Source organism: Stigmatopora argus, chromosome 9, assembly GCF_051989625.1.
Source record: "Stigmatopora argus isolate UIUO_Sarg chromosome 9, RoL_Sarg_1.0, whole genome shotgun sequence".
Taxonomy (NCBI): domain Eukaryota; kingdom Metazoa; phylum Chordata; class Actinopteri; order Syngnathiformes; family Syngnathidae; genus Stigmatopora; species Stigmatopora argus.
In genome coordinates this window covers 12,101,288-12,128,275 of record NC_135395.1, presented here as the reverse complement: position 1 = coordinate 12,128,275, position 26,988 = coordinate 12,101,288, and the positions used below count along the sequence as shown (strand labels likewise).

At 40.4% G+C, this 26,988-nt stretch overlaps 3 protein-coding genes across 8 annotated transcripts; all 3 read right to left on the bottom strand.

The window, feature by feature from the left end:
• Nucleotides 1–596: 596 nt before the first annotated feature.
• On the bottom strand, nt 597–13,347 carry LOC144082787 (uncharacterized). Of its 3 annotated transcripts, none has more exons than XM_077610184.1 (17): nt 13,125–13,347; nt 11,218–11,397; nt 10,769–10,965; nt 10,604–10,707; nt 10,168–10,229; nt 9,850–10,075; nt 9,106–9,299; nt 8,683–8,808; nt 8,440–8,568; nt 7,612–7,734; nt 7,217–7,352; nt 5,483–6,693; nt 4,559–5,068; nt 4,034–4,287; nt 3,521–3,581; nt 2,452–2,899; nt 597–1,864 (listed from the first exon to the last, which is right to left on the bottom strand). In XM_077610184.1, the coding sequence occupies exons 2-17, from the start codon at nt 11,377–11,379 to the stop codon at nt 1,746–1,748; spliced, it is 4,062 nt and encodes a 1,353-aa protein (XP_077466310.1). In that variant the 5' UTR covers nt 11,380–11,397; nt 13,125–13,347; the 3' UTR covers nt 597–1,745. The 3 variants fall into 3 exon arrangements, with proteins under 3 accessions (XP_077466310.1, XP_077466312.1, XP_077466311.1); XM_077610186.1 differs by having other exon boundaries at nt 7,217–7,354; nt 7,656–7,734; XM_077610185.1 differs by having other exon boundaries at nt 9,850–10,072.
• A 752-nt stretch (nt 13,348–14,099) lies between these two features.
• nxf1a (nuclear RNA export factor 1a) lies at nt 14,100–22,734 on the bottom strand. Of its 3 annotated transcripts, none has more exons than XM_077609981.1 (23): nt 22,711–22,734; nt 22,049–22,139; nt 21,476–21,526; nt 20,673–20,889; nt 20,451–20,586; nt 20,288–20,371; nt 20,053–20,157; nt 19,867–19,947; nt 19,536–19,605; nt 19,295–19,383; nt 19,037–19,144; nt 18,839–18,948; nt 16,668–16,704; nt 16,158–16,226; nt 16,015–16,070; nt 15,830–15,937; nt 15,670–15,728; nt 15,457–15,572; nt 15,114–15,156; nt 14,953–15,031; nt 14,603–14,785; nt 14,466–14,526; nt 14,100–14,385 (listed from the first exon to the last, which is right to left on the bottom strand). In XM_077609981.1, exons 1-23 carry the CDS (start codon nt 22,717–22,719, stop codon nt 14,347–14,349), a joined length of 2,001 nt encoding a protein of 666 aa, XP_077466107.1. In that variant the 5' UTR covers nt 22,720–22,734; the 3' UTR covers nt 14,100–14,346. The 3 variants fall into 3 exon arrangements, with proteins under 3 accessions (XP_077466107.1, XP_077466106.1, XP_077466108.1); XM_077609980.1 differs by lacking the exon at nt 22,711–22,734 and adding an exon at nt 22,552–22,589; XM_077609982.1 differs by lacking the exons at nt 21,476–21,526; nt 22,049–22,139; nt 22,711–22,734 and adding an exon at nt 21,593–21,872.
• A 445-nt stretch (nt 22,735–23,179) lies between these two features.
• On the bottom strand, nt 23,180–26,668 carry LOC144082610 (seipin-like). 2 transcript variants are annotated; one of them, XM_077609869.1, is made up of 8 exons: nt 26,329–26,668; nt 26,171–26,249; nt 25,398–25,541; nt 25,248–25,283; nt 24,410–24,544; nt 24,184–24,281; nt 23,778–23,916; nt 23,180–23,713 (listed from the first exon to the last, which is right to left on the bottom strand). In XM_077609869.1, exons 1-8 carry the CDS (start codon nt 26,571–26,573, stop codon nt 23,654–23,656), a joined length of 936 nt encoding a protein of 311 aa, XP_077465995.1. In that variant the 5' UTR covers nt 26,574–26,668; the 3' UTR covers nt 23,180–23,653. The 2 variants fall into 2 exon arrangements, with proteins under 2 accessions (XP_077465995.1, XP_077465996.1); XM_077609870.1 differs by having other exon boundaries at nt 23,796–23,916.
• Nucleotides 26,669–26,988: the final 320 nt, after the last annotated feature.

Genomic DNA, 26,988 nt, shown 5'->3' with positions numbered 1-26,988 from the left:
ATGTTCAAGAGAAATAGTGGTCAGACGTATCTCGCAGGAATCATTTGAAGATGGAGGGGATAAAACCGGATCAGATTTGATCTAGTACATATCGACGGTGTGGTTTAAAATGTTTACGATTTGTTTTTTTTCAAATGAAAAGGTCTCATTGTTTAATATTGGACTCATAAAGTGTGTTTCAGGATACTCAACAATGTTTTGCATTACATTACTCTTTGATTACAGATTAGATGGCGGTAAGCTATAATTGAAGCCACAGCTGTCCTGGGGCACTCTGACAGAAGCGAGACAGCCAATTTGCTTCATCGACTCCTCTGATCACGATCAACCATGCAATGCTATGCTACTTACAGTTTGGATTCTTGCATAGTCACGGTTTAATTTTTAGACATTTTGGGGTTACTTTTGACTTGGCTTGACATGTATTCTCTTTCATTATCACACAAATACACATTCCACTTCAAACATAGACCGGCCTTTTTCAAAAAACACATACGGGCGCATGCAGTACAGAAACTGCTTTGAACAAACGACAATTCATCCACAATGTGTCCCTACATGAAATTCCAAGTACATCAGACTAAAAAAAAAGTTGGCAGATTTTGAAACATTTAATTACATTCACATTAGAAGTAAACAAGATACACAAACAGGCGTTTGTTCGCTGTCCCTAACAAAAGACTACACAACCCAGCAACAAGGTATGTGGTATGTTTAACTGTCCATTCGACATTTTCAAATATAACTACAAAGAGTAGAAAAAGAAAATCCCTTTTTAATCTTACATACTGTAAAGACTAAGTTGTCAAGCTTAAAGACACTTCAATAATGTCTACAGCAAACAAAATGCATATGAGTGATTATAACAAGCAGCTTGCGCTAAAAAACAAAACAACGTTAGTTTTCTGTAAGAGGTTTCTGCAAGTGCATCAAAAGCGTAGCGCCAGGAGAGCTGGCTCGCTGTACATCACCATACAAGGAGCGGAAAGTGACGCAGGTTAGCCACCGAACGACCCTCTATGACTACCCCCCCAAAAAACACATACACCATCTGCAAGAAGACAAGTTTAAATACACAGCTAGCCTCCAAAACACACTATACTTTCACATTAGGAGTTTACTTTAACACCTGCCGATCACTTGAACACATTCATCTGTCCATAAATAAACTAGATGGGGAAAACTAAAAGCAAAAATGTCCGATATCACAACTGAAAGAAAAAACAAAGTAGTCTCCAAGAATAAAAATGTAAAAAAAGACACTGCTGCAGCAAGGCTCCACCATCAAAATATAAATAGTCTCTTTGAGGGGGGAAAAAGGGGAGTTGTGGTTCGGAAAGACCATCAAATCCCCACTTGACAACTCATGGTGCTTTGCTAAACAATTCATGGCTGTGATGTTTAGTTATGTTCAGCTAATGTGGTGATTATCAAAAGATCAAGTGGGCGGAGATGGGCAATATTCAAGTTCTTGTTGCCAGCACTGTGTGCATATGACCACGAGTGGGGTCTGAAAAAAGACCACCAAGGGGGCTAGAGGAAGCGAAGGTACCACCGTATTTTGAAAGATTTTAACTTATTCACTGCCACTGAGCTAATGAGACAAACTACCGGTCGCAATGGAATCTGATACGACGGGGAGATGCTAGTATGACAATATGGGGTAATTTTGGTTCCGTTTCAGGGGAATTGTCTACCTGTCTGATATCAATTTCCGTCAGATGTCACACACCTTTGGTTGTCCATTAATCAGTCTCGTCCTCCGGGTTGGCTTCCTTGTGGATGAGAGGGACCACGACAGTCCCTAACAAGCCCCGCCTCACTATGTAGGGGCACGAGGGCCCAGTGGGGATGTCCGCAAAACCTGCAAGACAAAAAAAGGAAAGAATCAGGAATCAGGAATCATGGACCTCTTCAGAGATTTCAAGGAGAGGACAAATCATTAAAAGTATTGATACTGCATCTCAGTATTCAAGTGAGTCGAGTAGATTCATTTAGAGACAAATGCACTTGCATTTGTCTCTAAATGAATATACTCGACTCACTAGAGACAAATGCGAGTAAATCCAAAATGTAAAAAAATGGACAATTTCGGCTGTCCTGATAGTACTTTTGAAGATATTTGAAATTCAATTAGAATTGGAGTTCATAAAATATGAAAGACTAGCCATCAATCTGTAAAATATAGAAAATAAATGGAAAAAAAAAAGAGTTTGCCAGTCCTTCATGAACATTTTCTTTAAATAAATAAACTATTTAATGCTGTCAAATTAGCTGTCATCTTGGTGGCAAGGGACTGTTGAAGTGAGTAGAGGAGCTTCATTTTGCCAAAACTCATTGCATCTGTAGAACAACTCTAACCTTTTTAAATATGGCATAAATTACTGGCAGATTTTCACTGAGCCAGTTTTGTTTCTCCACCCCAGCAAAGATTATTAATAGATGGAGTACCTTTCATGACAACTTCCGGGAGACCGTAGGGTTCATATTCAGTGTCGTCAAACGCCGCCGACAGCTGCGTCCTGTTTCGTCGTATCCGTTCCGCCAGGCGCACCGGGTCAGCCGGGATGGGGAAGGAAGTGGAAAAGAGCATTTTGTCTCGCGCCTCTCGCCCCGCAGATAGCACAGCTTTCTCTCCGTGAGAGGAAGCGTCATCTAACTTGTCCTCCTTGGAGTCAGTCCGCGTGCGCGTACAGGGGCGCTCAGGTGGCCCCTCAGAGGCGGCAGGGCGCGACTGATCTTCCGTTTGAGTGCTGACACTTCGGGCACAGGAGTCGACTCTTAAGCTCAAGTGTTCGGCCGCTGTCCGGCCGCTGACGTGTTCTTGACCCGTTTGATGTTCAGACTCTTTGGGTGGGCTTACACACATTCCTGACAGCTGGCTTACGTCTTCTGATGGCTAAATCACAGGAAAGAAAATCACCTGGTTTGTGTGTCTTTTAATTTTTTTTTACTTATGAATTTCTAGTAGAACTGAATTGAATTCATCTTTATTTAATTTTTTTTAAATAGTTAACTTATTTTGAAAAGAACATTAACTTAACAAAATGTAATATCTTAACTACGTTTAGGTTCTCACTGTCAGACAAATGTTATTGTAATACTTAAACAATAAGTTTATAAAATTTATAAATTGAAGGGCAGATTTTTTTATTTTATTTTGATAATAAAACATTATTATTCGGACTATGGAATTTAATCATAGTAATAGCCAATCACTTCATTGAACTATAAAATATTCAACATTATAAACACATTATTCAGTTAATATTTTTAGTTCTTTCTGTTGAGATTTAATCTGGGAGTTGTGTAACATTTCTGAAAGGAAACTAATTTGAATTTCAGTATGTCACAGCAAAATGCCATTATAAAAATCTGCATGATAGAAAAATCGCAGGAATTCTATTGTAATTTACAGTGTGATATATTTGAGCAAATAAAACAAAGTTCATCATTATCAACATACATAATTACCTTTAAAAAGAGTCTGCGAATCACATAATAATTGCTAGAAGCTTACCTTACTCATGTCAGTCGGGCAATGCTGGACACTCAAACCGGACAGGCTGACCTGCTGCATGCTTCAAAAAGAAATACAAATGTATTCATTTCAACAGTCTCTGACAAAAAGTCACAAGAAGTCAACAACAGGTCAATTTTCCTCATCTACATTGCTTTTAAAATCCCAGAATGTTGGATACTAGAATGAATTTTATCTTATATTTCTACAGTTTATTTTAGTTAAGGAAGTAAAATGGCCTAAGCCTATAAAACTTGGCTCTATTAGTATTATCGTATCATAAAAGAAAATATTCAGAATTATATCACTGTATTTGTCTTGCATGTATGACTTCAAGGGCAAGAAAAACTTCCAAAATATGAAGCTTGTAAAAAAAAAAAAATATAGATATATAGATATATTTATGTATATATGTAGCTTAATATACAACATAGACACATATATATGCACACATACGTATACAATAGATACATACATATGAATAGTTTATTATGCACATATAGTGTGGGTTACCTGGAGGAGATTATGTGACCTTGCAGCCTGTTGGAGGTGGAAGACAGCAACAGCTCATCTTCTCTAATCACCAGCGTTGTGTTATGGCCTCTGGTGTTGGGCTGTGCTGGTTTTTCCATCTCCTGGCCCTGGTTGTGAAGGACCTGATCTAAAGTGGAAGAAGGTTGACCAGCCAAGCGCCAGATGGCCAATTCCTCAGCTTGCTCCTGGGACACCATCATAAGCTCCTCTCGCTTCCTCTGCAGCGCTACCACCTGAGAGGGGATTGATGATACAACAATAAATGCAGTGTATGTGGAATATGATTACCTACAATGAAGTATTGCTCTTTGCATACAGTCATCAACCCGTCCGGCTTAAAAAAATAAGGTAAAGCAAGAAAGCAGATCTAACAGGGCTGTTTGAGCCATTCTACTATGCCTGGATTTTTTCTATTTTTTGTATTGCAAGGGCTCAATTGAAATGGGAAGTTTAATGCTCTGTTCAGAAATCAAAAACCATAACTTTTCACTCAAGTGATGATACCTGTGTTTGCAGGTGGCTGATGAGATCACCATCAGTTCTTCCCATTGGAGTGATATCATGAAGCGTATTGGTTTCTGTTGAGAGTTGCGTTGGTATCGTTTCACACGTATCCGGGGTGATGCAAGTCCCCAAACTTTGTTTGAGAAATTGGTTTTCATTTTGGAGAGCGACTCGAGAAGCAACCGCCAAAGCTTCTTGACCGGTTTGATCAAAGTGTTTTGATTGAACTAGGTCACATTGAGAGGTAGAGTCTATTTTATGGTTTGATTGTGTATCTGAGGAGCCCATTGATTCAAAAGAATCATCCATTCGCTCTTCATGTCGCACTTGGCAAGTGTTTCCCTTTGCGTTCTCATTCTTTAGCATGTCCAGCTCTTGCAAACAACGCCGTAGTTCTTCTCCCTGGCTTAGGAGGACGCCGTCCTTCTCCTGCAGTTCAGCGAGAAGTCCTGAAATGTACTTGCTCTGCTTTTCGAAGCCCAACGTCAGCTGCCGGGTCTGACTGGTCAACTAAGAGAGGAGAAACGATTAAACAGGAAGAGTATTGATAAAAATGCATGAAGAATTCACATAATTACAAAAAAATAAATGTGGTTAAAAAAATAATTCCATTCAGTACTTAAATTTCCTTAAATAATTCTGGAAAACAAACTTTTTTTAACTCCTGCTCAAGTAAAAATATAGAGGTCCACAAACTGAAATATAAAAAAGAAAAACTAGATTTTTGGTCCTAATTATATTAGGGTATGACAATAACATATTTATCGATGTGTGGATGATATAGACGATATTCTAGTAAAAGATTTCGGTATGAAACTGTTTTTCCCTTAATAAAGCTGGCACATTTTAAAAATGATACATCAATTGGGAAAAAAGTATCGCAATATAATCACCATATCAATATATTGTGACATACTGGTTTACCTGGCTTTGAAGGGCTGTGAATTTAATTTGGAGCTGGTTGGCCCGTTCAGTCTCCTGTGCATTTTCTCTCCTCAGCTCTTCAATTTCCTCAATGAGTTTGGAGGACACACACTCGGGATCGCTCAAGTCGGCGACTGTCTTGTGTGCTTGTTGGGAGATCAGCGCATTGTGCTGCTTGGTGGATTGGCAGAGGAGGACGTACTGCCCGGGTGACGGTACGTCATCGTCTGAGACGTTGGAGTTGAGGTGGTCACTGTGGAGCGTCCCGTAAGTCAGCAGGCCATTGCAAACCACTTTCTCCTCGGCGAGAGACTCTTGGACTTTGCTGCTCTTAATTTCAGCAAGCTGAGCTCTAAGTTCCTCAAGTTGGATGCTCAGTTCTTTCTTTCCCTCTTTCACTGTCAAAGTATTTTTCAACAACTCCTCTTTCTCCTGCTCTCTGCCTTCTTGTTCTAAAGCCAGCTGGAGTTTAAGCTCCCCAAGTTGCTTCTTCAGCTGCATGTTGAGCTGCATCATTTCCATCTCCCGGGCCTCTTGTGCCCGGTCGATCCCGTCCAGATCTTCTTTCCCTTCCAATTCTTTTAGGTTCTTCCTCAACCTGTCGTTCTCTGACTTCTCCCTGTCCAGCTGAGTCTTTAATTGCTTGTCCTGTTCCTCTTTCTCGGCACCCTGGTTAGCATGTTTGCGACTCAGCTGCTTGAGACGGGTCCTGGCCTCCGCTTCGGAACGTCGCTGGACTTCCAGGTCTTCCAGACGTCTGTGGAGTTCTTCGCGAACGTCGAGCAGCTCTGAGCGCAACGCAGCGTTCTCCTTCTGGAGGTCATCAGCGCAATTCGTCTCCTTAGACTTGAGAATTATGATGCCGTTCTCCACCTCGGCGAGCGAATCGTTGGATGTGTAGGAAATCTTCTCTTCGTAGTTTTTCCCTCGGTGAGAACACTCAGTGTCTGATGTTATATGCTCAGAATCTATACCTTCGCCGGGTTCTCTGTTAGGGGGGAAAGATATGGAAATTTCAGCCCTTTGCAGGTCCTCTTCTTCTTCTTCTTCTTCTTCTTTTAGCCGTTTTGGCCCAACCCGGGGCGTGGGAGGACTCTTGGTGTACGTGGATGACCGAACTTGATTAGAGGTGGGCTGAGATGAAAAGCTTTGTGTAATGGGCCGAGTAGGCACAAGGTGTGTGGAATCTGGTAGAGGTGCAGCTTTTTGTTCTTAGGGCGGAAAACACAAGTATCACATAAAATGGTTTTAATGACAGAACATGTCTGAACAATACAGATTAGTGCAATTTTGTTTTACAGTGTAAGAAAACTATTTCTATGGTATTTCTGGCACAGGGTTCAATGGATGGATTTAATTTGCTTTGGGAATAAGACTGTTTCATATACAAGTGAGGTGCGATGAATGAACTACAATGGGACTTAATGGAATTTACATTTCAATTAAATTAACCTAATGCAATTTGTATTTGTCAGCTATTGTTTTCATGAAGGTAGATTTTCGTTGCAATTTAATATTCACCAGCAGGTGGCAGAAGGGGTGAGTTGTGCGCAGCCAATCATACTCATTTAGGACTAAAAACCCTAGTAACAAAACACTAAATGAATTGATTCAGTGGATTCTGCTTAAAAGTACTACTGTAAAGTATACTAAAATTACAGTTACTTCACGGTGCGGTTCTTATGTGGAGGCTAAAATACTTAGTTTTGTTTACAATAAGTGTACTTCGTGCACCTTGCAGTTCTTTCAGAAGACAGAGTGCATCGTCTCGCTCTTTTGCCAGTCTGCTTGTCTCGTCCTCCAAAGTTCGCGTTCTTTTCTTGCTCTGCTCCAGACTAATGGCCACACCTTCCGCATCAAGCATCACCTCCTAACATCAAATGGAAACAAAGGCTTTTAGCAGCTATTGTAACAAAATCTGTTGGCTGTGCCGAAATAATTATTGAGTGTTACCGTAAATTGATCATAAATAGAAGGCGTTTCCTGCTATCACTTATTTAATAGGCGCTTAATGGATCTCACATTTGGTACATTAAGACACTGTTTAAAAATTTACCAAGTTCTCCGTGTCCAGTTTATTCATAATTGATGTGTGCGGACCAGTTTGTAGGCGCGGTATTGTCTTTTACCTTCAGTTTTGCTCGTAATTGCGTCTCTTTTTTCTGACTCTCCTGCAGCTGCCCCTCTGTGAATTTGACTCTCTCTTTCAACGATTCCAACTCTTTCTCCAGTGTTTGCTTCTGCTGAGACAGCTGCGATGGGGAGGGGGAAGAAAAAAAAATCTGACGTCAGCTATTTCAATACTAACAACAAAGAAAGAATGAAAACAATGAAAATGGCCCGTTTAAGTCCTGCCTTCCAAATATCGGACACAAAAACAATATTTTATATGCAAAATCACATACATGCAGCCTTCACTCTCATCGCCAAAAATAATGCATTACGCTATCAGTTAGTTTCCCCTGCACTCGACATTCCTTGAAGGATGAGGAATAGCAACACAAATTGTTCATGCAGTATGCTTTAAAACATATTTTTACTTCGAATGCCTCCATACTTCTCTGACCGAGAACGACAATGAGTTAAGTTTTGACACCACGCTGCCTTCCAAATGCTTCCTCCGCCTTTAACTTTCCTTTGGCTCAACCTTTCCGCTGGGGAGAAAAAAACGTGAGAAGAGGAAAAGGAACGAGCAGTGATTACAGGTGGAAGGAAAACAGAGAGAAAGAGAGTGAACAAAAGCGAATGGGTGGCCGAGTACAAAGGAACGATGTGAAGGGAGTGGAAAAAAAAAAACCAAGATAAGTTTATTGAACTTTAGCGCAGTGATGGGAGGAGGTGTGAAATGGAATGAAGGCACCAATGTAGACAAAGATAAGCTGAAAACAGCAGCAATAGCAAAAAATCAGCTGTTGAAGGAACATTTACGTTGGGGCCTTTCTATGAAATCCACTAACCTTGTCAGCTTGTGCCTGAAGAGCATTGTGAAGCGTCCTGGCCTGCTGCAGCTCCTGGTTGAGTTTATTCACTTCCTGTTGATGTTGCTTTTCCATAAACTGCTTCTCCTTCTGCAGCTCTTGGAGATCCTGAGAGTCAGCAAGCATTAAGCTACAATTTTCAGAACAACAGTCTCCAGTGTATGAAACCGGACGTGCATCTTAAACTGGAATGACACAATCTGACTTCTAGTCCTCCCTCACCCTCTGATGTTGCTTTTCGAGCTCCTTCGTTCGCTGTTGATGTTGCAGTCGGCTGCTTTCGGCATTCTGCCGTTGACACTTGAGCTCCTCTTGAAGCTGCTTAAGCTTATGTTCTACTCCAGACGCCTGCAAAGGACACAAAGTAGGGCTCCTATTTTCTAAGCTTACAAGTGAAATAGGTTGACTTCAAACGTCAAGTTCTACTAAGTTTTTTTTGGTGTGTAGAACACTAGGAAGGTACGAGTTGATCTGTTTCCTTAATTTCAGTATTGTATGTAGTAACATGCCAAATTTACTTTGTAGTCAATCTAAAAACAGTTGACTTTTAGAGCAACTGTATGTGCAAACAAAAAGGAGTTAACAACTAGTAAATGGTGAACTAAATAGATTCATAACACCAAAAAAAGTAGCATGTGTCCATACCCGCTCGCTCTCCTGACTGATACGTGTGTGGGCCACGCTGAGTTCATTGTGGGCTTTCTGCAGGCTGATCTCCGCGGCGGACATTTTCTTTTTGCCTTGTGCCACTTCGTCCTGAAGGGTCTTCAGCGTGGTAGCCTTCGTGCTCAGCTCTTCCTCTAGAGACGCCACGTGACACCGCATTTGTGACAGCGTTGCTATCGGACGGATGAGAGACCATTATTAATACAGCGTTGGTTTAGTGATCACCTCACCAGATAAATGCAGCGAAGCATCCATAGAGTGCATTTACACAACACAGGATCTGATCAGGGTCAAATAATACAAATACAGTAATTCTTGACTTTTGTGTTCCAACCCATGCACGCGGACACAAAAGCTTTTGTTACTACCGCTGCAGTCAGTGAAAACAAGGGCTGTTTCTGAACTGAGAAAACATCCAGTAGGTTTTATCTCACCACTCTCTTGGTGGCAACATGACAAAAACACACACATGCACACCTTAAGTAAACATGGAAACAATCTACCATTGACGGCAATCCATTATTTGGACTGCCAGTTCAAACAGATAAAGTGTTCTTATCGCTAAAATTTTAAATACTGTTTTTATTGTGACTTTAAAAAAAAATCATAAATGGGGCCTATATTTTATGGACACTGAATTAATTGGCCAAAAAAAGGAGTGCAATTGAAGAAAACATTTGAATCTTGTAACCACCTTTCAGACAATTTTACACCTGCACTCACTGTCTAATTTTGTGTCGAGTTCCTTCTCCCTGCCAGGCGCCTCCCGCTTTGACTGATCCACAGCGGGCGTCTGGGGAGAAGACGGATAGCCTCTCCCGGCCGCCGGCTTGGGGTCGTCCCGTTCCCACGGAAACACAGCCAAGGGAGTGAAAACAGAGTCCAATTGATCGGATGGGTGGGTGCGGGGCAGCGAGTCAATGGAAGAGTCAGAGAACCGCAGCCGCTGCTGAGACAATGTTTTTTGTCGTTATCACCCAAAGCAACTAAAATAAACATGAGATATATATTTATGTATGTATATGTAATGCTTGTACTTACTTGCATATGAGGCGAGCTCGACGATTCCTCTCTGTGCAATGTCCTCTCATCCTTTTGGCTACCTGAAAAACAAAAACACAGCATTTGGAACAGATCCCGTTAGGAACAAATGTTTTTTTTTTGAAGCAGAAGAAGAATGAAGTGTGTAGTGAAGTGATCTCCGGAAAGAAGAGGAAATACACCCAAATCCATGGGGAAATTGTTGGGTGGGCCTGGGAAAGAAGAGGAAGTACATCCAAATCCATGGGGAAGTTTTTGGGTGGGCCTGGGAAAGAAGAGTAGCTCTGGGATTTCAATCTCTAATCTCTTCTTTCATGGGACCATTCATTTCACTATGACTTCATAAAAATGACAAATGATAGGCCTACTAAATTCAAGAAAAATAAAGAAACACCAATTTTTGCACTTTATAATCGCAATAGTTTTAGGGGTGTACCATGCTGTTTCCACGACGGGCTTGGACTCCAGCAGGGTGTGGAGAAAGGAGTGCTGTCCATAGACCTGCTGCCATTTTGGAGCTTCTCTAGTTCTGCTTCCACTCTGCAAGAAGGAGCCATCATTGTCAGCTCATCTCCAAAAACTTGATCCGCTTGTGTTGTACCTTTTCACGTCCAGTGCCAGTTTGCTGCTGAGGGTACGGGCGGCATCGAGCTGGCCCTCCAATGAGCACACTTGGGCCTGCTTGGTCTGAAGCTCCTGGTTGAGGCGCTGCCTGCCGTTCACGACGAGCTGGGCTTCCTCCCGGACGCTTTGAAGCTCCTTGCGTACAGCATTGAGCTCGACGCGCACCTCCTCGTACTTCGACAAGAAAGAAGAGTTGATAAACTGTGTGCTGTCTCTTGAAAACCAATGACACTTATTATCTATCTATTTATTAAATGAATGATGTTTTTTAAGTTCCACCATGGGTAAACTGTCAGATAATTGCATTATAAAGCACATGCCACCAGCAAAAATCAAGGTTTTTATATTTCATGTTGAATTGTTGTTAATTTCACAGGAACATTTTTTTATTTTAAGAACAATCGCTCACACTGATTGTGTTTATACCTTTTGACTTTGCTTCTCATAGCTAATGTGGATGTTGTCCAGTTGCAGCTGCTTTTGCTTGTTCTCCCTGGATAGACGTTCCTGGTGGGCCTGAAGCTTTTTCACCTTTTGCAGAACCCATCCCGACAGACCCGCCGTCCAGTCCTCCTCGGCCCAGCTCATCGCTTGCTCTGCTTAGCCCTGAAAAAAAAAACGAGCCGAAGAGAACAATGCTTTTTAGCCCTTCAAGTCAATTTAGTCTCTCCCTCTCGAGCACTAGGAATTAGTCAGTCCCCAGAGCAACGACAGTCAGCTGTTGGTTTGAAGAGGGCGGAAACAGGAAGTGCAAGAGACTCGTGTTGTGACAGTGAATTCTTCCCGCTGTTCCCTCCTAATGGATCGTGTTATGTTGTCATGCTGGGTTGTCACTGCGGGGCGATTTGTGACTCAATGTTTCGCAACACTTGAGGGACTCGAGGTTGAAAATTAATCCCATATTTAGACACATCCGACATTCGGGGAGGAAAATTACAGGCAGGCAAACAGCAAGGCTTAAAAAAAAGCAAAAGCGGGAATGATTTCTTTTTGAAAACTATTGCCTGACCAAACCAGTTTTGCAAATGTTTGTGAATGCACTCGGTCATGGGGGCAAAAAAGAAATGCAAGCCACCAAATACTTTTGGAAGGTTCATTCAGGTTTGTTTTTCTTATGATAATATAGCAAGCCCAGTCAATGTAAGTATAACATGTGGCAATGACAAGCTCGAGTGGATACATGTAAGAAGAATGCAAATACTAATAACTGATTTCAGATTGCACCGCATTTTTCCATGTGTGCATCATAAGCACACGAGAGAAGAGACTCCCCCGCAATAGTTTCCAAAAATTCCTTGCCTCATTGCTTGCAATTCTTTTTTGTATTTAATAAGCTGGACAAAGCCTAAACTTCAGTTTATGATTATTATTTTTTTAAGAAAGTGTACACTGCATGCTTTTGCTTCCCTTTGGTACCAGTGGTGTTAATCCATCTAGAAGAACATATTGTTAAATACAATTGAATCCAAATTGTGCAAAAAAACAAAAACAAATCAATAAATATATTTTTTTTAATATTCCATTTTACATTTTTTAAATTGAAAACATTTAAATTGCTTTCTATTTTTATCTATTCATTTTCCAAACCACTTATCCTGACAAGAGTCACAGGGGTTTGCTGGACCCTATCCCATCTAAGTGGGGACTGACCTGGGATTGAACCCTTGACCTTAGAACTGCAAGGCCGACACGCTGTCCACTCACCAACGGGCAAAATTATTTTTATTTATTTTAGTTGAAATACATTACTTGTGTTAAATGTGCATATAATTAATCTGAACGATGGCCCTTGAATCGAATCCGAAATATCGGCAGATATCACGTCGTATTCAAAACAACCAACCAATTATTAGTTTATCCTTACTTATGCTTTTACATTTTATTTTCCTTTAAGAGTGCCCTCTAATATCATTTCCCTTCTTTAAAGTCCTTAATTTGATTTCCCTTCCTTGTTTTCATCTAATTTCTGTCCTTTCTTTTCCCTTCCATCCTACCTTCAAACCATATCATCCATCATCCCTTTCTTTCATCCTTTGAACTACCCTAATCTTTCCTAGCATCCCTCCTCTTTCATCCAGTCTTCTTTCGTTTATTCCACCCCTCCATTAGGAAATAAAAAAGTTTTACTTTTTCGTTTCTTTTCTTTTGACCACACACACACACGCTTTTATCAGTCGATGACAACAAATCAGGCTGATGACGACCAGGCGTTATCGACGACCAATAACAAGTGCCAAGTTAGTTTAAACCCCTGGAAATCTGACAATTAAGTGATTATACTCCCTTCAAACTAAAAATCAAATAAATAAAAGACATAGAAGATCTTTACTGACCATTCACTTTGTAAGCGTGGACAAAAGGGACGCCAGCCGGCAGGCAACAGCGCTACTCGCCGCACTCCAATTCAGGAAAATCCCGCACGTTCGAGTCCAAATTCGAGGCTAACAACGTCCGAATGTTGTCGATTGATCGTATTGTTGTTGTTTTTTCTCTTCGTAAGACAACCGATTGAGTTGGCTCGGGAGCGTCGCGTGCAGCTGACAAGCCGACAAGAGAGTTTGTGGCACGAGGCGGGGCGTGGTCTGATGACGTAGAAGGAAAGCCCTTTCTGGGGAGGATTTCAGTCAAAAAGCGTCAAATTATTTAAAAATAAAAAAGAATAACATGGAATGGCCCTATTGCCTGCGTATCTTTCATTTACTTGTATTTGCGTTTACTGTTTGATTTCGATGTATTGCTATTGATATTTCACACTGTGATGACATTTATTTCGTTAATGATGCGACTTTTAAGGATCCATTTGGTATTTTATGTCAAACAGATGTTTTATTTTGATGGTTCCTGTGACTCGTGAGAAACAAGTGGCGAGGAAGATAAATTTATGTTGTGTAAAAATAAGTCAGATGGAAGATAGGGCGACCTCCAGTGGCCTTATCTGGAAGCGTTGCGTGACTTCTTATAGGGCAACAGGTGTGGCCCGGATTGGACGTGTTGTTGAATAAATCCAATGGATCCTTTAAGAAAAATCTAAATGAGGTATTCAGAGGTGAACTTGTCTTGCTAGAGTACCACATTTCAATGAAAATTATTGCCACATTCTTCTTGGAGTGCACAATTCTCAACATATGCCAGGAGTCATATGGGAGGATGAAAACACTGATGTAACACTGTCCCACAAACCTGGCTGCACCCACCTGATGCCCTTTATCCAGGATTAAAAGGCGTCGTCTGTGATTTAAAATAATTCACCCTGACTAACAGGTCAACTTCAATGAATTGCAAAGAGAAATCAGTAGCTTTACAAAAAGGAGCAGAAAAAGTGAATTTTTATTCCAAGGAAAACAATATTTCTATACAGAATGAATACAAAACAGGTCTGGTTTTATAGTAGCTGTAGACATCATTTGGTGCTAAAACAAAACCACAATAACTGATATTTTATTCTACATTGATCCATTTTCTAACACTTCTCCAACAAGAGGCAAAAATAATAAGACTTTAAACCAACCAACGGATCAGTTTTTTATTTTTACAAGAGTCACACACATTAGATGGTTACTTGATAAACGCAACATCGGGGATTTTTCCTTCCGTCTGGGGGAAAAAAACCCAAATATATTAATAATTTGCCTTCTTATTAGAATGTTATCAAGTCATCAAAAATAACATGTTACCTGTAACTGTGTGAAGATTTGAGCCGATTTGTCAAAGTCCCACTCATTGTCTTGTAAACACCTGCGATGAGGAAAAAAATATTAAGACAAACTCACAACCAAGAAAATACCTACAACAGCATCATGCTATGACTGACTTTTGTGACCATTCCAGGTTCATGCCAGACTTTTGCGAGAAGGCCGTGAGCATCTCCTGCAGAGGTGTGGCGAGAGTGGGCACGGGGCTTGAAGATGGCGTAGGGGCGGGCGCCACAAAAGCTTTGCGGATTTCTTCCGTTGAGGCCACTCGGATAAAGAGATGGTCGTTGACGATGGACAGGCTGGAAAGCGTATTTAGGCTTTTAGTTCATTTAAAAACAGGGGGCCTCGAGTTCCAATATGTATCAAAATAAAGACCATTATTAATTCGTAAAAAGAGTCGTCAGGTCTATTGTATTTTGAGGAACCATTGCAAACTATCAAAATAAAGAGAGAAGTTGAAGCTCACCCAGAATTCCCTGCAGGTACCGTGATGAAAACTCTGGAGAAGGCCATGGTGGAGTCTCGCGATTTCGCATTAACGGCAACTAAAAAAAATCATTGGTAAAAGAGAGCTCTAAAAATTGTGTTCTTCTTAAAAATAAAAGAACCAAAAGATTAAAAACTCACCCTCTTTGAAGACTCCACTCACGGTGAATGAAAGTAGTGTGTTCTGTGGTAAAAACCAAGACATTTTAATGCCTCCTTTTTTAAAACCTTACAGGGATCTCATTTACTCATTGGCAGCCTTTGACGGTTGAAGCCAGAAGTCAACCTCAGAACGTTACTTGAGGTCATCACCATTGTATTTGTTTTTACACATTTTAAATGTCAGTGTTTTTAAATTTAAAAAAAAAAGTCACTTGCTCTCAAGTTCCCCCTTTTGAATGGCTGTCCAATGTAGTGACCAATGTCCCTGAAAGGTCTAAAAGCCTCACAAAAACAAACACGTTAATAATGTCCACAAACTTACAGTGTAGGTGTTCACATCAATGGTAAAGGATGAGGTGTCATGCTGGGTTTTGGGTAGTTCGTTAATAAAAGCCACTACATTGAGACGCGTGTGTTTCAGCAATCTGAAGCGGATCGCTGAAAATAGATGTTAAAAACAGAAAGAAATTTCATTAAGGGACATGTGTTTTTTTTTAAATATCAGCAGTGCCCCAATTGAATTTTTCCAACTCACTGGAGTCTTTGATGCGCTTCAGGTTTCGATTGTCTTTTTGATACTCTCCCAGACTTGACCTAAAACGTGCAGTGGGGAAGAAAAAAAAAAACAATCCATGAAGATGAGCCCCGTGCAAAAACGAGGGATGAATTTCAAAATATTTTTGTTTGTATTGCACCTGGAAGGGTTCTGGCTGCAGAAAGGAATTGTGAGAGACAACGATGCGCCGTCGTGGTAAGCGTCCAAGAGAGGCTGTCTGTTTCCAGAGTCGTATATACTGTAGAACCTGACAGTCATAAAAAAAAAAGTTTAAGCATCGTTGTGCGCCGGCATCCGTGTTTTCACGTGTTCGACAAAACTCACTGTTGCATAAACCTAAGGATGAGGCTCTTGATTTCATCCGACCCGAAATAGCTTCCCTGGATTATCAAATGAACACAAATGCGTTGGTGAGTTTGAATTGAAAATGTTTCCAATTTATCATCTACTGTGCATAATTTTTTTACCTTGCAAGGGGGGATAGTGGTGGGGGTTTCCACATCAAATCCAATGGGAGGAGGTAGGTCGTTGCCGTCCTAAATAAATTCACAAAAAAAAAAAGAATCAAACGTGATCAGCATTCAATTTTTATATTAAAATTCAAAGTGCTCATATTCATGCTACATTTTTGCCTTGAGAAACAAGTTCAATTAATACTATAACTGCGCTTATAAATCACAACTCAATTCCACAGCATTTCCCCACAAAATGTTATTTTAGGGCAAGGACAGAATAACCAGATTGGTCGCAATTTTGCTTCATTTCTGGCGTACACAGAACTAAGGGCTTTATATAGATGCATACACCAAAAAATGGTGCTTCTGTAATGTTTGGTTTCGTTTTTCAAGTACCTGTTACTATACCATAAAAAATGTTCCCGTTCATCAAGGCACCAATGCAGAATGCAGAATTTATGAAATGGAAAAAAACAAAAGTGATGAATTACTGTATGATGCAAATTAAAAATATCAACTCACGAGTTTAAGCAGGCGAGGAAACCTCTGTCGGACAGCACTGGTACGGGAAAAAAAATCCAAGAAGTGTTAGATCATTGCCACAGTGGAAGAAATGCCAAACTAAAAGGCTTATCATACTCCAAGTGGCTCTCTCACCCAATTTTTAGATCATTAAGGGCTTCGGCAAGTCAAGTTCTTTAGGGTTTAATTCACTATTGTGCCCCTTTCCCAAATACACAGCTTGATATGTTGTTAATCGAATACTATATTTTTGAAGTACGAATGCAAGTCAATAGTTAATAGCAATATCGCCCTATTCTGGGGACTCTCAAGTTGCTTTACAAACAAATGTTTTTCTTAGCGAATGCCTTTCTTGAGGGATCTCAGCAATTTGTTCTCTATGGGGCAAACTTTTCAAGGCTTTGTTCTTGACTCAGGGAAGCACGATGATTTCTGAACACACTTTCTGACTTGTTTCACCTGTCCGCATTTCAAGTGTTTTTAAATACAGGTGTTTGAAACAGATACTTCATTGCAACATCTCAGAACATTTTCGGAATTTCCCCATCAACATACACAACAATCCTTCAAAGCTCATGGGGCATCTTCATTCCCACCCCCATCTGAAATTACCCACGGGTGTACTTACCCTCTCCCCCAATTCGAACATGGGGAAGCGACAAGCACAATTTTCTAGAAACACACATGCTCAAAGACACACAATCAGTCTACTACAAGGGTGCATCGGAACTCTCATTCCTCCTGTTGTGGTGAAACAAAGATTTTGTGTTTAGTATCATGCTAATTGAAGACCAAAATTCACGAAGTCCTCAAAGGCTTAAGAGTAGCTAGAGGGGAAAGACTGGAGAGAGAGAAGCACGTCGTACAAAATCGGGACGAAAGGAAGCTGGACGGCTGGTGATTATCCGCAAGAGAAAAGAACACATGAAGACAACGGTTTCAGAAAGAGCTGGACCCAGCCCCCTCGCTGCGCATCCTTAAGCATTATTCCCTGTTAGTAACTGCTAAAGCAGATTAATAGTCTGCTGAGCTATCTTATCCTTGCCTAAATTGAATTTCAGAAATCTTAATAAACCTTTGAGGAGATCAGACGTGGGATCTCCTGCTCAGCAGGACTTTTTTTTAAACTGATGACAACTATCAGCAGCATGGAAGAGGGAGTGTTCATCATATGGCCGGGGAAAACCTTAAAATCCAGTTCATAACATTTCCTTCAGAAGATCTTTGAAGCAAACTCATCTGTTTCGATGCTGTGCCAGCTGGCCTGCATAACGCCATGCATCCCCCTCCGCCCACTGGCTTCTCCTGTCCAGTCCCGCTTCTCCGTTTGCAATGGCGGCGCGAGGCCGCACAGGCAAGAGACTGAGGCAGGGTAATCGTGACTGTGCCTGCCTTAGGTTGTCCCAGGTTTAGGAGGAGGGATCTTACCCGTCATGGGCTATCCAGCCTTCCATACCCGCCTGTTACAGGAGGCCGAGTGGGCAAGGATGTTAGGAGTCGTGGGGATGACACTGCCGGAGCATTTTTCATACTTGATCCATATGTAAGTTTAGGTCCTTCTCGTATATACAGAACCACATCTCAGTCGTGGCTCGCTGCTCAACACCTTCCTTGCCATCGCAGTCCATATTGTTACATGAGCATCTGCATAATCAAGAGGCATTAGCCTTAAGTGTATTGGTGGATTTATTATCGTTAATGGGGTGCCTATGGGGGATTTCAGCAGCGGGAGTGCTGGGCACAGCCCTACTGAGAACCTTAAAGAGGAGTTTAAGAAATATGCGCCTGCAGAGATGTTGGAAAAGAAAAGCTGAGCAAATTAAGAAGCTGAAACAAAAAGCATGTCGGTACATTATATACTAACAGAAAAGAAGTCTTCAGTCTGCAAGCCTGTATTTGAAAAACGAAAAATCAATATCATATTGCTAAAATCTCAATCTGGAACCACCCTGCAAAGTCAACGAGCACCTTACACACACAATAGGGAATTATCAGTAAATTAGTTGCGTCTTCTGAATCCGGTCATCCTTCCCTGCTGGGCCAAACAATCTTTCATCAAGACCAGCTGCATTTTGCTTGGTCTTCATGCACTTCTAGTCCAGGCAGTGAGATTTAAGCTTTAAGGTTCCCTACACGATAAAAAAAGCACACCCCCAGAATTGTGAACCCACCTGATATATGAGGCTTGATCCTTGAAGGTGTCACATAAGGGGTTCCTGACCAGCCATAGCTCCACCAGCTTGAGTCCTTTTACTTTGTCCAGGTCCCGGTCCAACTTAATCTAAACAGCAATCGAGCGACAGTCGTTGATGGAACAGAAATACGAGATGACTATATGTTGATCCGACTTTAGTGACTTCTACTCTCACCTCATTGTGGGAAAGGTTCAGGCTCTTCAAATTAGGCACTTTTGTAAACAATTCGCCAAGTTCATCCAGTTTATGGATACGGTTGTTGCTCAGGTTCAAGCTCGTCAGCTAGCAGGAATAAAATAAAATATTAAAATTTGGCACCTCCACATCATTGCATTCATATCATATTCACACTTAGTATAGCGTCACAACGTTTTGGGAGTCCAGTATTATTTGAAAATAAGTGCTTATCATGTACTATATCTTTCTCCACACCTCTGGAATGTTCTCTTCAATAATTTTGATGACAGCTTCCATATTTGTCTTTCGATTGAGAATGACTTCAATATTTTGGGAGACCAAATCTGTCGGGATAAAAATTTAAATTTTCAGATAAAAAAAATACATGCATAAAATTGTCTGCTTGTAGAGATATAAAAAGGCAACATAAACTATTAAATTTGTTTTGAATGATATAGTTCTAAAATGCTGCATAATATTCAGAATGATTACTTACCAGGATCTGTTCGAATGTTGTTCAAATCCAGGGCGAGTTGTGAGCCGTCAAAACGTTTAGACATACATTGCTGTAATGTAAAGACGACAAAAAATATATTACTACAACTTAAACTACTATAACTTACTTCTTAGTGGTGACACACAAATATCAGTCATTACAGTACATGTGTAGACATCCCCACATTGGGAAAATGTATGCACCAATTCAATGAGACCACTACCCGTGCTCCACACACTTTCAATTACCAGGTAATTTGTGGACAGATCAAAATGAAATCTGGCAGGTATGGGCGGAAAAGAAGATGCTGATTTAGAAAATTCCAACTTGCCTTTAAATGGTCGATATCTTCAGGCTTCAGGTCAGACAGGAGGAAATTTGGTGGATTGCTGGGATTGACGTGCACTTCCACCTTCAAGAAACAAAATGTATTTTCAGTAAACTGAACCACAATTATCATTTTTCTTGATTGGTTATGTTTACAGAGCATTTTAATTCCAAGATTACACTGACACACCTTGTAACCGTCTGAGTCAGTGATCTTGTGGGAGCACTTATGCAGGGCACTGGCTGCAGAGGAATCATCCAAATAGAAATGGACCCGTGAGCCGTCAACGTGGTACTACAAGAGCAAAGCGACATGAAATTAAATACAATCCGTAAAAAAAAAAACAATAGTCCGATTTTGCTTGAGGTATTACCAAATCTAACATTTCACAAATGCTAGGCAACGTAACGATGCTGCGCCTCACCTGAACAGGTGTGTAGCCTACAGAGCAGATGTTCTGAAGTGCAGTTAACAACCATTTCTTGTCGTATCTTTTTCCATGAGGAATCTATGGAAATGCATAATAAAGTCACGAATATTAGGAACACAAAAAAATACGGGGCCGTAGTAATTAAAGTGATGCTTACCGTAACTTTGTACCAGTTGCTCCGGTTTCGGCCTCCGCCACCTCGGTCTCCTCTGAAGCCACCTCCTCTACCACCTCCACCCTTTCCTTGTCGCCTGTCTCGGCCATCCTTTCGAGACTGTCTTCCGTAGGGCGTGCTGGGGGGGAAAAAGGAAGTCGTTTTAGCAAGTTTTATTATTTTTAAACTCCTCAACCTGCCGCTAAACTAATTGACCAAACTCACAATCTGCTGTGATTGCTGCCGTCTTGACCGCCATCATTCATTGCTACATCTCCATCATTATCTTCGAATCGGGATCGAAGACCAGGACCTCCAAATCCACCGCCGCCGCCGCCACCACCACGTTGCCGGTCTCTACGGAAACGGTCGTGACCACGACCTTTATTGGAATTTCGGCCTTTACGGTTGCGATTGTTCTGTCCCGTGCGGTCGTCATGCTCTGAAATATAAATGTACCATGAGTTAGATGAGGTTGTAGATTTAAATTATCATCACACTTGTTTCAAGTCAAAATATTGCAGATTTAATACGAAACTAAAATAAAACAGAACGGAAGCTTTGTTTTGTAACATAGAATAATTTAAATTAAGTCAAACAAAAGGCCCAGGGATGAATTGTGTCTACTAAATGCTTCTCCATAAAACTTGGCCATTACATGGCTGGCTATCCTAATAAACAAGTTATGTTGCAACAGTTTTATAAAATGATACGGCACACTACTAACGTTGGACTCATCTTAATTTACATTAACAAAACTAATTTCATATACCTGAGATGAGAGCAATTAGTTAGTCAAATGTCAATTACATTCCCTGCTTCTCTCCCTTAAATTCAGTTCAGATAGGCTATCAGTCATAATGAAGAAAATGACAGTTGACGTCTTATTTTGAAAACATTTTTCTAAAAAGCCAAGTTTACAATACCTCACGTAATCAAAGGAACTTGAGTTTAAAGAACGATGACGTAACAGTCCAATAATAGAACTAGCGGAGGAAGAAATTAAAGGCCGAAAACGAAGGCATTACCTCCTGAAGTCATGAAACCACTGCATCTAACCTCCCTTGTCACCATAGAGTCTGAATGAACAATGCAGTAAAAGGGGGAAATGGTATAAGATTAATGAAAGGAAAAATAGCACTCACCAAAGTAATCCGCCATATTTCCGAGAGCGTGTCAGAAAAAAATGTGCACAAAACAGCCGAGTTGCGGCGCGCTGTTCTATGACTGGTTGATAAGACGATTCTCAATTTACTTATTTGACATTAAAATCGAAGCGTAACAAATAAAAGAGCACATCCAAGTCGTTTGCAAACTAACGGCTTTGTCTCCATCAGTACAATGCTAAAATGGCGGATGTGAACATTTTCAGCTTCCGGGTTACAGTCGTGCCTGCCCAGCAGTACATCCAATATGCGCATGCGCCTTAAACTCATTATACACCGATTATACATGGGTTAATAACCAAAATTATGAAACATAATAAAACATCACGATTCGTAACAGAAATGAATAATTTAACCAACTTAAATAACGGTATTTAATATTCATCATTAATAATTTCACAAGGAATGAGAGTAAAATGGACAAAAATAACTTACTGTGGTTTAGCGTTCGTGTCACCTGCAGGTTTGGGACACTTTGCCAATGCGTGTCCTTGTCATAATACTTACATCTAGCCAACTGGTTTACCTACATCAACAAGAAAAAAAAACAATAGCAACGGTTGATGCCTAAAATAAAATTAAAACAAAGGAAACTTTAATTGGGGGAAAAACTAACTCTGATCACGGCACAACTTCATTTCGCCCATGCAGATTTAGCTAGTGTCATATATATACAAAGTATATTCTCACCAACCTAAAGCCCAATTGACGTTATTCACATATGTTCTTTTCCTTTATCATTCAAGTGTTGTTTTTGTTACACACCGCACGATTATCTCGAAAGTCTACTCATTAGTACACTCTAGTGGTCTAAATAGGTATTATATTTAAAAAAAACTAACGCCCACTTTGGACTGCAGGAGGGGGACCTTTAAATGGAGTCAGAACACGAAAGTCTGCCTTTTCTCTTGCAAATAAACGATGAACTGAGAACTGACCTGGGATCCCATTTCTATTTTCTCTGTCTTATCAAATAAATCCTCCAGGCCAAAGAACACGTGGCTTTGAGTACGAGGTCGAAAAGAAATAAACGCCAATACGAGCCTAGAGTTCCCCCTAGGCCCATTAATGTTAGCTGTACATAATTTTGAAATCACCCAAAACATTTTCAACTTCGCCCAACAATTATTTTTTTCTGATCTTTGTGACGCAACGATACGATAACGCTGCTCACGTTTGAGTCACTCACGTCGCTCCGCTTTTTGGCGAAATTACAATTGATAATAATTTGTGACGTCACGATGTGGTTATTGGATGGGACGTGTACTATACGTAAATCATGTTTGTGTAAAACATTTTTTAAATTGTTTGTACATTGCAATATCTGAGACAGCTTTCATTAATTGACCTTAGATGTTTTTTTTAAGGTGGACTTAAAAGTACTATATTTCTGAAAATGAATTTCAGTAGCCTCTTATTCGAATTTATTATTTTCTTTTCCCATACGTCTTGAATTATAATGTATAACATTGTATTTTTATGGTCTGTTTTGCATTGTTTTTCAAATATTAAAACAAATGTGTGTATAGAATTCTGGACATTCCCACCACATCCCACTGACCAAACATATTTACTTTTTGTTCATAATTTGCAGTTTAACTACATTCAACTCAATAAAATATTTGTCAGAGGTCCATAATTATCTATGACACTTTTTTTCCTATTTCTGTAATATTTTTAAAGTAAGGGGGGCCCGGCGGCTGAGTGGTTAGCGCATCAGCCTCACAGTTCTGGGTTCAAATCCAGGTCGGTCCACCAGTGTAGAGTTTGCATATTCTCCCCAGGCCTGTGTGGGTTTTCTCTGGGTACTCCCCGTTGAAAAGAATCCTTCTTCACGCAGAGCTAAACAGATGCCTTGGGAAGAATTGAGACATTTGGATTTTTAATTTTGTTCCATAGGACCTTTGTGTCAAACGGAAGCGGGATCCAGTCATAAAATGGAAATGTCTGTAGAATTTGATGGGAAGCTCATTGACGATCAGATTTCACAATTTTCAATGGACGGATACTAAAAGGCCTGGTGATCTTTTAATGTAGATTTCAAGTTGCCATATTGTGGTTGTCATCACTTCCCAATATGCCTGTACCGTTTACTTGGACCTGCAAACAACAAGAGGGATGAATCGACCATCTCATCATTTGCGAATGAATGTGTACAACCCACATTAGCATTTACACTCACTTGCACCGGTCTCCTGAAAATTAACCTCATATAACTGAAGACCAAGAGCACGCTTAGGAAGGCGAAGTTGCTGGACATCCCAATGACAGCTGATAGGACTGGGAAGTTGTGCAATAAGTACCTGAAGAAAAACAGGTTCAATTCAGCAACTCATGCAGTATCATTTGGATGTTGACATTTGCCAACTGGAACAGCTTTGAGCCACTGGCGTATGGTTTCTAGCCTTTTCTTCAACAGGTAAGCAGGATGACGGTCCCTCGATGGCTGGATTGCATCACGTTTATTTTAAAAAGGAGCGATAGTTCACACTTGTAAAGTTGATATAAATCTTATTTTATAACTGGCAACTCTTCAGTAAGTAAAAACAAATATATTTGTGCCCTCTCACCTTAGACCCGTGAAATAAGCATGTATATGGAGCTGGGATGAGTAGATCTGCACTTTGCTTGATAGGATCTCAATGACGACGGTGCTTGAGGGGGCATACTATTCATGGGGAAGACAAGAGGCCAGAATTTTTAACAATGTGCAAACCAATGTAAAACTTTGATCATGGCTGAATTAAGAATGTTGTTGACTATGTGTAATTGACTGCACACACTCATGCAACTCACTGGGTCATCTTTATATTCCGAGAAGAGTACCACGCTCAACACTTGTTTCTGCTCATCAACTCCACTCAAGAAAATTGGGAAGAACAGCAGGGTTGTCATTGTCCTCAGAAGGCCAGACTGGTACCTCAGCATACTCTGATATTCGGAGAGTCAAAAGACTGTTGGTGGTTTGAACATAGCTACTGTATAACCATGATTTATGGACTTGGAAATATCATTTTCTTGATGTAATAGACAACCTCCACCTGATATAAATGGCGGACAAGTTCTTGTCTGTATGTTAAATCAAAATTCAACAATGGTGTTGCCATATGATTGCAACTGCTGATTGAGTTTTTAATATTTTTTATGAATTTGAAGCCAATGCGCTGTCAAAAACAGTAATTTGAAAACTCATACATAACATGAACTCGTTCTTTCCAGAGGTAATTGCGAAGCCTGGTGGTGGACGGAATTATTTGTGTGTGTTTTATATATAATATATTTTTTAGCAACCGTGAGGCCATTTCTCCGTCAATTACTTAAAAGAATACGTTTGCCCAAGATGTAATCTCCCACAAAGTTTGACAAATGAGCAATTCAAAGTCTCCAAATAAAGCCTTGCAGACAGATATGATATTAGTATTATGATATTGATTTAGCTCCACGCTATTAACTTTGTTGAATTTGTGTATAGAAACAAGACTTGAAATCCATTGAGGGGATTCTTCTTACCCAATCATATTTTCCCCCCTCTTTTGTTGTTGTAGATTTTCCACATTCCCACAAAATCATGGAAAATACGGCATTAACAAAAACATCCTTGATGGGCCGAGTGACTTGTTTGTGTTGTACTCACAAAGCGAGAGCTAGAAGCAGACAGCAGCTGCCTTGCCTAAAAAACACACAGATCAAGGCAGCAGTGAACCAGTGTGGCCAGAATAAATATTCTACATTAACCAGACACTGCTTGGCAGCGTTTTAGTGAAGAGCTTGGCGGGTCACTCACGGAACGAGCGGACGTAGCCACTTGGCCACCTGCACGAGAGAAGCAAGTTGTTCTGATCATGAACATTCCGAGCTCATGGTTGGTTTCCGAATCAGGCATCTCCAGCTCGAGTGTTATTTGATAGATCTGGCCGAACGTCAAAACCTAAAACCCATAAAACATATCTTAAAAAATTGAGGTCATTTAAGTGTTTCATTGTATCAAAAGACAACACAAGCACCAACAGTGTCTTTCTTATTTCTACATTTTATTTATGATTATATACGTATATTAGGCCTTAAAACAGGGGTGTCAGACTCGGGTTGGTTCGCGAGCCGCGTTAACGTCAACTTGATTTCATGTGGGCCGGACCATTTTAGATATAATATTTAGATTTTTTTAAATAAATGGATTAAAAGAACTGGATTAAAAGCCCTGAATATTCAGTTTTTTATAGATCTAAAACAATGTTTATTTTAGCTTTTTTAAATATATTTTTAGATTTTACAAAATGATTTTTGAACTAAAAATACAGAAAAAAATGGTTAAAAATTACAATTATTGATTTAAAAGGGGGAAAATCAGGAAATTTAATATACATCTGTCCTCTTCATTTTAATTTGATCCTAAAACAGAAAGTCGGCACTCATGATTTACTTTCCCGGGCCACACAAAATGATGCGGTGGGCCAGATTTGGCCCCCAGGCCGCCACTTTGACACATATGCCTTAAACCAAAAGGACATCCGAATATAAGCAAGAGATGTGCTCACATACAATCAAAACAGTACATACAGATTTGCTGTTTCTCATTAGAGAGATGTTAGCCATTGGGTAGGAACACATGTAAGAGTTTGGAGAATTGCAGTCTGTCCTGCAAATGCAGAAAAAGAAATGTAAAAATGAATAGAGGAGATTTGAGGGGGAAAGACAATGGCCCACCACATCCTCACCTGTAGTGATAGTACACCGGTGTCGAAAAAGCAGTCATGGGCATGTAGGAATAGTAGAAGCTCCCATACAGAAAGGCAGCGATCCAGAGAAGCAGCGCCAGCACGGAGAGCACGACGACGCCTTGCCAGGCCCTCTGAAAGACACGGGAGATCTCCGCGACAATGCCATTTTTTAACCTCGTCAGTAAGGCGCTGAAAAGGACGAACGGTTCACTGGCAAACTGCCAGTAATTTACTTGAGCCATTAAACCTACATAAACTAGTAAACTCAGTTAAAACGCAATTTGGATGAACACATTTGCCCTGCCCTGATAAAGTTATGAAACCATCTGAGGGCCAAACAAACTCCTGCATTCATTGGACTAAAGTGTGAAATAAGCAAGCCTAAATTCAGGTCACATGTAGAAGACTTCAGATATTGCATAATCTTCACAGTTTCATTTGAAAGCAAAAGATCACCTCACTTTATTCTGTAAACCATAATGCATCATATCTCAAATGACTAAAATGTAAGGTTTTTCCATTTTTTTTTTAATTCAACATCAGACTCACAAAATATGTTGTTACCTGCAAGGAGCATCTCCCTCAGGCATATATATGACTCACTTAAATCAATTATACACCCATGTGTTCGACATGCTCCAACCTTTTATGCATTTG